General features: G+C 32.6%; 1 protein-coding gene across 5 annotated transcripts in view; it reads left to right on the forward strand.

The window, feature by feature from the left end:
- Positions 1-2125: 2125 nt before the first annotated feature.
- Positions 2126-12581, forward strand: part of ct (homeobox protein, cut) — an 86857-nt gene continuing 76401 nt past the window's right edge. Inside the window, exon 1 of one of the 5 annotated variants that reach the window (XM_081976214.1) lies at positions 2126-2642. In XM_081976214.1, the coding sequence (XP_081832340.1) occupies positions 2517-2642 (126 nt within the window). In that variant the 5' untranslated portion in view covers positions 2126-2516. The remainder of the gene's footprint in view (positions 2643-12581) is intronic. The other 4 variants (XM_081976213.1, XM_081976211.1, XM_081976212.1 and 1 more) reach the window with 4 other exon arrangements.

Raw genomic sequence — 12581 nt, forward strand, 5'->3', positions numbered from 1 at the left:
TAAAAAGTGCCATCAAAAGCTTAAAATTTGCATTTGAAATAAGTTTTCATAATTTGAAAATACGTTTCAATATTTTAGTCTTGAAAATAGTATTAAATACAGGATATTGCCATTAGATTCATGAAAATTGACTAACTTTTCAAGTTTTTTTACTTTGTTTTTCATTTTCATAGAATTCTGGACTATTTATAGGGCTTTAAAACTGCTTTCAGCTTTGAAAATCGAGTTTTGGGGTTATCTTCACCAAGTTTTTGACATAGCAGACTTAAAAAACTATTTTTACATTTTCCATAGGCTTAAACATGTCATTTCACGCTTCGTCAGTATTAAACTGACTTCTAGACTGTGCTTTAAGACTGAAAAATCGAATTTTGAACTAATTTTTATAGTAAGAGATAAGTTTCAGACTCTTGATGAAAGTAAACAATTTTGGCATTAAATGCTACGATATTAGTCTTGAACACTAGTTTTTAGAATTAAGTTAGTCGGACAATTCGGACTGTTACCAGTGTTTAATTGAATAAAAAAAAGTTTGAATTGAATGATCAGTTTTACACTACCTATAGTCTAAAAAATTGAACGCCAGTAAACATTAGTTTAAAAATCCTGTTTTCTGACTATTTTCAGTGTCAAAAATTAACTCGTAAACCTCACAGATGACCAGATTTGAATCCTTTTGAACCATTTTAAAGTAAAAAATACAAAATAATCCAAGTAGACATTTTTGTCAATTTTGAATAATATCCAGTGAGCGTAGAAAATAAAGACTATCCCCCTATATCGACGCGTCTAAAGCTGAATTCATAGTTTGAAATCCGCAAGAAGTAAGAAGTAAGCAGTAAACCGAATTAAAAATAAACAATATAGTTGTAGCACTTTCATTCATAGTTTGACAAATAAGCGCAAGCGGTAAGCAGCAAGAAATGAATCATTCATTTCTTACCTTGCTTCTTACTGCCTCGTGCATCGTCGGCTGCCTGTTTCACCCATTCGTGGGTTTTCGAATTGTCATTTGTCAAGTATCCGATCTTTTCTGGTTTATTTTTCTGGTTTTCACTTGGATTACTTGCAGCTTGCAGCTACTATGATAGAATAGTTATCGACAAAATCCATTTTCCGTAAAATTGAGCAAACATTCAATGAATAGAATAGAAATAAAAAATTCTAACCAAATTTATATTGTAAACAAAAAAATAAACAGTCAATTTATTAACGTCAAAGCGTCGAACTATTAAATTGAAACATTTGCGGAAGGTTACTTCTTACTACTACTGCTTGCTGCATGCCGCTTACTTCTTGCGGAATTAGAACTATGAATCCAAGCTTAAACCATTTTGAAGAATGTCATTCACATCACATAACAAGTACTCATTTTATAATTACTTATCAAAATTGGTCCAACAGTTTGTTGATTTGTAAAAAAAAAAAACCATTTTTTAAACTGAACTTTGGAGGTCTGTGTCTTCCTTAGGAAGCGTTCTACAAGCAAATGACATAATGTATGTCAACTTATTTTTTGATGGGCTATCGATTGGTGAATTAATAACATTTAAAACTGGACCACCCTATATTACAAACATCAATAAGTACCTGAAGCAAAAAATCTTCCTAAAAGCTTAAAAGTAGATGTTGTGTAAAATCGTAAAAGCCTGTTCGAAAAAGCGGAACGTTTTACTATTCACCCGCTACAAACGACCAAAACGAAGGGAATTATAGTAGAAGCGCGGTAGAATCCGAGCATTAATTCCTATTGAAGAATCTCCTCCAGTTTCATAGACTCGATAAAAAGACAGAACAGGAAAAAAACTATCGAGGGGGAGGTGAGGGTGGAAAAATCCGAATATGCGCACCTCACCCCCACACACATACACACACATCGCAGAAGGAAGATGAAAAAAAAAACACAATACATATAAAATAAGAGGGAAGGGGTAAAAGATATACGCGCACACTTCGATTTCTAGGAAAAAAGAAAATATATCCGAAGCAAAGCAATCCACTATTGGCCCGGCCGGCTCGAGACGAACCGAAACCTTTCAATCCATCTTGCTGTGGGCCAGACAAGGACCGACGTCCTCCAGGTGGCAGCACCTACCAATAGAAGGGGCGGAGCGAGTGATGAACGAGAGAGAACGCGAATAAGAGCGTGTAAAGTTGCACTGAGGAGTTGAGGATGTCATTCAGTACGGGGAAGTCTCTTCTTCGACGAGTACGTGATAGAGCCGCGCCGAAAGTGCACCAACTCGGGATTGCACGCGCGTGATTCAACTATTTACAAAACTATAAATGTGTAAAAATAAAAACTAAATTAGTTTAACATTGTGATTGAATGATTGTGACTCGACTAGTGATAAAGACTGTGCAAAGACGATTTTTTTCTGTGATTGCTAAAGTGTCTGGAACAAAACACCAAATCCAAATATAATGAGGAAAAACTTTAGTAAAGTGGGTTCGGATTGCTAGCGGGTCGGTATCATCTGTCCAAGCTGGCTGAATTGGAAGAAAGATTGGTCTTGATGCAGCCGACCACGGCTGCCAATGTGCCTCCAAGTGGTGGAGAAATGGATCTCCAGACGATGCAAAGTATGGAGTGGCTGTTTAAGAAGGAAAGGATTTATTTGTTGGCGCAGTTTTGGCAACAGGTTAGTTAAGCGCTCCTGAGCCCACGTTGGGCGCCAAATTTTCAAGTTTGCCAAAGTGTTAAAACCACCCAAAAACTGTCACAAAGCATTCGATTCTCTAAATGTTTGAAATTGTGAAGATGATTTTTCTAAATATTCTGAACTGACATAGCAGTTAGAGCTGAAAACTCTGTATAACTGGGAATGTAAATCTTCTCAATTTCCTATAAGTGAAAATGCTTTTTTCAAACATTCCAACCTGATTGGTATAACAATAACAGCATCTTATTGAAGACCTGAAAACTCTGAAAAATTTTCTTATTTTCAACTACCTACTCCACTTTGTCTCAAATATGAGATTCAGTGTTGGTATCTTCCACAACAATATGTTCTTATTACTATTCCGCTGTCTTTTCTAAAATCTCTTCTATTGAAAATGCAAATTGTCGTCCGAAAAATGTTTCCCCAGACAAGGGTTTTTGCCTCCAAACTACTTCCCTAACAAACTTTTTGGCAAATCTTTAATAAAACATGACAATTTTGTGGTTTTTTCTTATTACAAATAGAACAGGAAGAGAATTTGGTCAATTCTCCGATAAATCTTACTTAAAATAAAAATCAACTCTCTTAGAAAAATAATTTAAAAAAATGTTAATTGTGGTTAGGAAAATATTTTCCCAGACAACCAGGATATTTGCTTTTAATTACTTTCCTAACATATCTGAGAAAAATACTTTTGAATATTTTAAATTATGTTAAATGCAGCCCCAATTACTTTTTCAAATACAAATTATAAAGCCAACAGTCTTCCATGTGATAGGTACTACCTATTACAACTTTTTCTTGGGACAATAAAAAGTATCTAATAGAAAATCAAACCAAGAAAATCTTTTAAGAACAGGATATGCCAAATCAGGTCTGTTGGGATGCCACTCATTTATTATAAAAAAATTACATTTTCGAAAATATCTTCAATTTTGTGTTCCAAACAATATCTTCATCTGCTTACATTAGTAATCAATGCAAGTTAATTTTAATACACTCTGTAATTTACGTATTTTTTTATTTAGTGTTTGTTTATTAATTTTTGAAAACATGATACATCAATAAAGTTGGAACAAATTGAGTGTTTGAGAATAAAACTAAAATTAGAGTCAATAAGACACAAGTGACCCAGCAAATGCCATGACTTAACATTCTTCATAAATTTTTTCTTTACTCATATATTTAGAGCACTTTTAGAGGAAAAGCAGGTTTCTTCACTTATTTACAGTTTAGTTTTATTAAAAAATAAACTGGACAAAGTAAGTCGTAAATAACGAGGTTACAGTGGTGGAAAACTAAAGAATGACTGGAAAATACCTTTAAAAATAAAATTATAATTTTAATGAATATAATGTGGGAATTAACAACTTTTCACATATTACAGGCTCTTTGTGATTTTCGACGTTTTATGACTTTAAATGTTAATATTAGAATAATTATTACCTATCAAGATCAAAAGCATCTCACACCATATACTAATCTCACAACTGAAGTTACTGTCAGACACCCATTATTTAGTTAACTAGATTAATAAAACACTAAAAATCACAAAAAAACTTTACGTTATCAGGTTTTAACAAGACTTGTTACAGAAAGTTTTACACACTGTTGAGATTTTAGTAGAACAAATTGTTAATAAATAATTAGTGTAATAAAACCAAGAATAAAATGAAAACATTCCTTTATCCAAAAAAATGTAAATTACATGATTGTCCCTACCTATACTACTGTTGGTAGTGTTTAATAGTCAATATAATTAAATACCCTGTATAATGGTGCATGTTTTTCTTAAAAAAAGGAAGAGTAGGTAGTTAGTTTTCAGATTAGTAAGGTTAGGTTTGATTAAGGCGGATTAAGATTACTCCCAAGATTACTAGAAATTCCTGTGATTTGATTTCTGCTGGATTTCTCTAAGTCAACCAAAAATCACCTATTTTCTTATTAATTAGTACCTCGATTAGTACCTACTGTCTGGTGTGTACCATTTGTATACATATGTTTAAACACCACTTTGCATACACCTAGTTAAATACAATAAGGTAATTAATAAACTACTTAATTCTTGACTTAATTACTAAATTTAGAAACCAAACTGAAAATTAATACTGTTGGATAATAGGGCTGTATACGTAATTATGCCTATTTGGCTTGTTACCATTTATGCAAAATCTTCAATACAGTTGGAATAAAATGAACAAAATTGCTTTTTGAACTTTTTCCCAGCACTTATTTTATTTCCAGGATTTTTCTATTGAAAAAAAGGGGACAAAGACAAAGGAAGTCGTAAATAACGAGATAAATACTGTCATCCAGTGCTAGGAAAAGCAAAAACTGCCTCCTAAATACCCTGGTAAATACCCTCGTAAATACCTAAAAAGATACACTAATCTCAATAATAAAATTAATTAATCACTTGTCTTGTGTTTTTTTTTAATTGTTAAAAAACCTAAAATTATTAGGTTTTCACAAATTTTAAGAGAAAAATGTTGAAGTAAATATTTAAAATTTTCTCTTATTTCAAAATTTGGTACAGCTCAGAGGGGTTTAGTATAGCAAATTGTTAATACCTAATTAGTGTAATAAAACCTGGAATAAAACTGAAAAATAAAGAAAATTTGTATAAAGAAAGTTTCAGATTTTAGTTTTATTGAAGGTTTTATCACATTAATTTATTAATAATTTGCTATAGTAAACTCCCCTCAGCTTATTTTAAGTTTTGCAATAACTGCCCTTCATTTCATAAATTAGTAGGTATTTAGTAACAATTATTATAACTTTCGGATTCCCCTGTGACAACTTATTAATACTTAAATTAAAATAAAACACATATTTGTACATTAAAATACAAATTTACAGGGATATACAGGGTGGAGGAACTCATTATGTTTTACAGGCTAGAATTATTGCAACTTAGTGCTCCCTTCGAGGGGTGTGACACTTCAATAATATTTGGGTCACTCACCAAATAATACTAATAATATGCAATAATCTTACTAATCTTGATAATACGACATAATCCAATAATATAGTACATAATGCAATAATACTAATAATAATCTGAATAATACGAATAATACCCCATAATATAAATAATACAGCATAATCTTGATAATACCACATAATCCAATAATATAGTAAATAATCTGAATAATACGAATAATACGGCATAATATGAAAAATCATAAAGCGGTGGGAATTGTTGGTTATTAAGAATAAATATAAACATTTTAAACCAACTAAACCAACTGAAGATTGAAAAGTGTAGAAATAATTATGCAGGTATGTTTTTTTTGCTTGGTTATTATAAGGAGCTTTTTGCTGGGCTTGTGACAATAATAAACTGACAATTTTTTTTTTTTTATTTATTTATTCCCTAAGTATTTTGCCAAAATGTATTTATCATCTTTAAATTAATAATTTATGCAATTACATATTAAATTACTAGCGGGTGATTAAATAAGAAACAACATGGGCAGTATTGAGGAAATTAAAACAAAAATGAAATAAAAAAATATGACCATAAAAACCTCGATCAAAACACATTCAAAATATTGAAGTGATTGGTTCGCACATCTACGTGAAACCAGTAGTAAACTCGGATTTTGTTATGACAGCTTTATTTACTGATACCATTTTTGTATTCTAAATTATAATCTAAACAATTTTTAACTTACTCGTTTGGGCTTTTGTAATAATATTGCATCATTAATATAATATGTAATAATCCAAGTAGTAAAGAATAATCCTTAATAATACGCTAATCAAGCAATAATACGTATAATATCAGTATTATTTGGAATAATACAATAATACAGGTATAATACCAATATTATCAATAATATCGCATAATATTGAATAATCTATGATAATCCTCGTATTATATAATATGGGCCCAAATTTAAGAGAGTGTCACACCCCTCGGCTCCCTTACAAAATGACAACAATTTTTGTCTTGTTTTGTTGCCAGATAATGTGCAAATTTTATATCCGTTTAGCTTACTATAAACTAGTATTTGCTGTGTTTTTAATTTAAGCAATTAAACTGAGATAGATTGTGTAAGAAAATGTCAAGTATTACTGTACTAGTATTGTCTTTTATTATTAAACTAAAGAGTATTCCTCTTTTACTTTAGGAAATGCAGAGGAAGCGATCAATGTTGTTGGACTAGTTTTTGAAACACTCTGTTACTGAACATGAATGAGATTTTTAAGATTTCTTACGACTACATCACTGTTAGTAAAAGACTCGGTAAAAGACAGTCAACAAGTATAAAATCTGTATGTTTTTCTGGCATAACAATGAACCAAACTGTTTACATTTTCCTGTAAAACAATTCATGTAAAGCGTTAACACATCTGGACCCTAATTTTCCAATCAAATTTTTCTATCGTTTCTTGATATAAAACCGACTTGACACATTTTAATTATTCTATTCCCGGACAGCTAATTGTCCCGCGAGCTAAATTTACGTTGAAAGGTGGCCGAGTCCAATTCATTTAATTAAACTAAGAGGTAACATCCAATCGGGTGTCGCATCCATTTTATTGTTGCACTAAAAAGGTGTCTATTTTAAACCGTGTGACAAACGGCCGTTCAGGAATCCATTCTACATCATTCAATAAACACGATATTTAATCCCGGGAAATTTACGGGGCACGACAACGGTGTCGGCGAAGGAAATTTACAAGGAAAACAACGGGATTAGGCAATGCAGGGAAAGCGAGGCCAGTTCGACGATACCTTGATGTCGGGACCTGGGATTTTCGTGTCGATGTCAAGTTTTCATTCCGGTGGTTTTTTAAGAAAAAAAAAAAGATTTAGTTGTTTTTTAGTGTCTTCTTTATGACGGGATATTTCTGGATTTTTTCGAAATAGCTTTATTACAGTCTAAATTTGTTAGTAGAGTGCATTTCACAGCTAATTGCAATGACGCAATCATTGTCTTTGAACGAATTTAGTGACGTATGTTTAGTGATTGGTAAATCACCGGTAAAGTACTTATCTTACTTTACTAGAAAAATGTGACCTGTAAATTTCAAATACTGTGTTTCTCTTTGACTGTACCAAATTCTGTAGTGTTTTTTTGTATAGGACAGTTAATGAAGATTCTAAAAATGTGCTTAAAACAGTCATTATTTTACTCCAAGTGGGTTTTACAGGGGATTTTTCCCTGACAGTTCTTTTAAACTATGTTTCTGGCAGTTCAAACTTTGACACCGCTTTTCTCTCTGACTGTACCAAATTTTGTACTGTTTTTTCAGGTTATCGGATAGGAAATTTAATGAAGATTTCAAAAATGTGCTTAAAACAGTCATTTTCTCACTCCAAGTGGGTTTTCCAGGCGATTTTGTCCTTGACTGTCCTTTTAAACTGTGTCTCTGACAGTTCAAACTTTGACACCGCTTTTCTCTCTGACTGTACCAAATTTTGTAGTGTTTTTTTGATGTTATTGGATAGGAAATTTAATAAGGATTCCAAAAATGTTCTTAAAATAGTCATTTTCTCACTCCAAGTGAATTTTACAGGCGATTTTGTACCTGACTGTCTAAACTGTGTTCAAAATTTAAACCACAATATCTCGAATAACTCGAAAATTATGAAAGTTTTTTCTAACTTTCAATTTTAGAGACTAAAAATCGAGCTAAAAATGTTCCTAATCAACTCCTTAACCCAACACCGTAAGTTTGCCGGACCGTTTTTGCTTCCACTATACAGGGTGTGCAAGAAAATTATGGTGGTTCATTATTTTTGTCACCCTGTACGCAATTTTTAAGATAGAATTTTTTGCTTAACACCACTGGAAACAGGAGCTCAAGACGGTTAATTTGGGTGGTTCAACCTCCCTAAATTCGCAAAAATAACCGAGTTACAGGATGCTCAAATTTCAAATCACTGAAAATTTCAACTGATTTTAAAATTTGTTGATGTGTTGTCAAAGCTGGTGATTATGCTAAATAACTAAGAAACGGTGAAAAATTCGAAATATTTAATAAGAGCAAAAATATTCGTAAAGAACTGCTAAACTAGTTCCTGGAAGTTTGACAGTCCGTCAGTGCCGCATCTATACAGGGGGTGCATGAAAAGTATAGTGATTCAGATTTTGTGGCTACCCTGCACGCAATTTTTAAGGTAGAATTTTTTGCTTTACACCATTCGAAAGAGGAGTTCAAGTCGGTTAATTTGAGTGGTTCAACCTCCCTGAACTCGCAAAAATAACCGAGTTACAGGATGCTCAAATTTCAAATCACAATTTCAACTGATTTTGAAATTTGTTGAATCAAACCAGTTTTTGAAATGAAAAAATGAAAAATGTTCGTAAAGAACTGTTAAACTCATCCCTGACTTTCACAGTCAGTGTCTCTGCTATACAGGGGGTGAATGAAAAGTTTAATGATTTAAAAAACCACGAAAGTGCTTTTGAAAGTGAATTTTGATTCTCTCTAGTGGCGTTTTCCTAACAGCTACAGTCTCATGTTGTATTGTTTCTGAATTGAAAGCTGAAAATTGGTTGATGTGAAAGTTGGTCGGTTGTACAGTCAAAGGTGCGCAAAAAGAGGATTTTTGAAACTTAACAAAAATGCCAGCATAAATTACCCAAAACCTAACCTAACTTAGCCACCTTTCAAGTTTCAAATGGATAAATCGTGGGATAAACCTACCCATTTATGAGATATCGTATTTGTAAAGAACGTATGCGCAAAATTGGTTTAAAATAAGCGAGAAAATAAAGTTATGCATGAATGTTATTACCAAATGACGAAAGTAAAATAGTATATCAACAGTGACGTTTCTATATTAAGTTACTTAATTTTTTCGACGTTTACTCTGTAGATCAGAAAGTGTAGAAACATCCTGTATAACTGTGTTGTAATAATAACATCTACTTTAAGAGAAACGTTAAAATTTTGGAACTAATCTCCAACATGAGCAAATTGCAGTGAGAAATAATGTCGTCACGGCCATTTACTTTGAACAGTTGTTTAGGCAGTCACATGCTGAACCGATTTTTTTTTTTTTGGTTAGGCTTGTGGAATGTTTTGATTCCGCGGTTTCGGAACCAGAAAATAGAAAGAATCCGCTTGAAGAGCAATGGAATTTATTAAGTCGGCCCCGGGACGTCAGGAAGACAAATTGGGATCAGGTCCCCGAGTTCGGAGTGTTGAAACCGTGATATTCTTCCCCGATAAAAATAGACCGGGATTTTAATTCATCGACATCGGCCGAATGATGAATGACGATCGAAGGAGCGAAAATGAAAATAAAAATGACACAAATTAAAAAACACGAAAAATCATTACTACCGACATCAAAACAGCGGTAGTAACCATTCATTAATAATATTTTTACACCTGTCCGAAACGTCTCAAAACAAGTCAAACCTTTAAAAATAAACTCTCATACAGATCCCGTGCGTTAAAAATAACTGGTTTTGGGAGAAAATAAAAATACACGGGCGAAAGCAATAACGATGGCGTTTTTCAAGAAAACCAACACGACAAATTTGTTATTCCTATATAATAAAATAACGTAGTAAAAATGCGGACCGCTATTAAAATGAAATACCAAAGATCCTTATCGTATAAATCGAAAGAGAGATATTGCCTTCTTTTCAAACCAAATAAATGTCTTTCACCGGTCTGAAATATTGAGGAATGTTTGTCATCAACAAACCCGCCAAAAAACAGGTAAAATCACTTTTTGATTTGTTTTTGTTTCCAAATAGTAGGTCGCACAAAACTAATTTTCCTGCTCGCCTTGCCAATTCAATAAAGGAGAGTGTTTAAATTTAAACCCTGGTGACGAATAAAATTATTCGATATTGACGTCCGTATCAGCATCGTAAAGTATCTAAGATATGTCCCTTTCAAAGACGTGCAAAAAATACATTACTTTTTACGAACGTGGGTCGAATGGATTTTCAAAAATAAACTGATTTAATATTGTCCTACTGGTATGCTGGAAAGTTCTATATTCTGATCGATAATCAATAGTTTGGTCCTTAAGGCAAACTTTAAACGACTTTAAAGACAAAATGATGATTTTTCGAAATATTTTTGTTTTCGAAAGATGGACATTCCCGCAGTAGGAATATTTAGTATTTTCTTAACAGCTTAGAGAACAGGTAAATAGACAATTGAAACTAGCTGAACACATGAAAATACAGACCAATCACAATCTTGACTTTGAACAATGAGACCAATTACAGCTTATCTTGATCCTGAAAAAATTATTGTCATCTGCACTGACAGTTCGCATCAAAACATAGCATTTTAAATTGAGTTATGAGCCGAAAGGAAAGCTGTTCATTTGCCGTTTACTGTTCATTAAATATACAGGGTGTCCCTGAATTGGTGTCACAAACTGTAAGGAATTCTGGTTCTACGTCCAAAAATATGAGAAAAAGAGCCTATAAACTCTGAAATGCTACTTCTTCGAGAAAGAAGAAAAATAATATAGTTTTTGTAAATGTTTGCAAAATGCAGTTTTTTAGTGTAAATCAATTGATTTTGCATAAAACAATAACGAAAATTTTGGACTCGTTTTTGGATTAACAATGTTTTCTTGCCCCTAAGGTTTTCCAAAGCCCTGGACACTTCTACATCACAAATTTCTTATGGTAATTTTTCAAAAACCGACTGTTTTGAACTTGCATTTTATGATCAAAAACGACTGAATAAAGATAAACAGTGGCGGCAATTTGGTGAATTATAATGTTTTCTTTTGCTCCTAATACCAATCCAATACCACCACTGAAGAGTCTAAAAAAACCTTTTTTAATAAGAAAATAGTAGTAAGTAGATATCAACTGCTGCTTAAATTAAATGTGACACCTTGTATATTATTGCATTTTTACGGTTTTTAGATATTTACGGTTCTATGTGAAATTTAATATTTTCAGTCTGCAAAACAATAATTTTAATTTATGCATACCAGGAAACGTTTTTTCTTGGTTTTTGTATTTTGTCGTGTTATACAAGGTTTGATGATGAGTGGGTGAAGAAAAACGATATAATATATTATACAGGATGGTCAAAAAAAGAGCTCAAGACATCAGTCCTAAAAAAGGACGTTTTTCAAATTAAACCCTCCTTTTTCTTATAACCTTATTCTTTTGTATTAGGTCACTTATTTGAAAAATTTATTCTTTAAATTGATACATAGAACCACCCTGTAACTGTCAAAATAATCGAATTATTGAAGGTTAAAGTAGTAGCTGTCAAATTCAGTCAAAACTCTCTTTATTGTCAAACAACTCGTTTATTTGCAACACTTTGTATAGACTTTTTTAGGTCAATGGATAGAAAATATAATAGGCTTTCCAAAAATATGGTCGTTTGTTTTGATAGGGTGCTTTGTTTGGCCGCCAGAGGGCTCCAAAGCTAACTAAACGTTTTTCTTCACTGCAACTAACTTCTTTGAGGGATTTTTTTTTTAATCGGTTAGGTACGGCCCTGATATTTGGCACAAACCTAGCACAGTGAGTGTCAAATTTAGAGCCGTATCAAAAGAGCCCTAACCAGTCAAAAAGTGTTTCTGGGGCACCCTGTCTGTAAACCGTAAATAACACGCGTATTTGTAACACTTTTGTATATACTTTTATATGTCGATGGACAGCCAATGAAATGAGCTTTCCATTGACGTAGAAAAGTCGGTTGGTTAGTGGTACCGTTTAGCCACTAGAGGGCGTCAACTTTGACCAATTCCTTTTGTTTAATATTCAAAAACCCGCTTAATTGCACTATTTTTGCTGGAGTTTTATACGTCAATGGATAGCCAATGAAATGAGCTTTCTTACAGTCTCCCAATTTGAATGGATAGGTTAGACGGTTTGGCCGCTAGAGAGCCGCTAATTTTTTCATGACTTTGTTGTCACTTCCCACACTTATTGGGTAAATAACTTAATCACGTGAAGA

This window comes from Ips typographus, linkage group LG3 (genome assembly GCF_016097725.1).
Source record: "Ips typographus isolate SLU linkage group LG3, UJ_Ityp_2.0, whole genome shotgun sequence".
Classification (NCBI taxonomy): domain Eukaryota; kingdom Metazoa; phylum Arthropoda; class Insecta; order Coleoptera; family Curculionidae; genus Ips; species Ips typographus.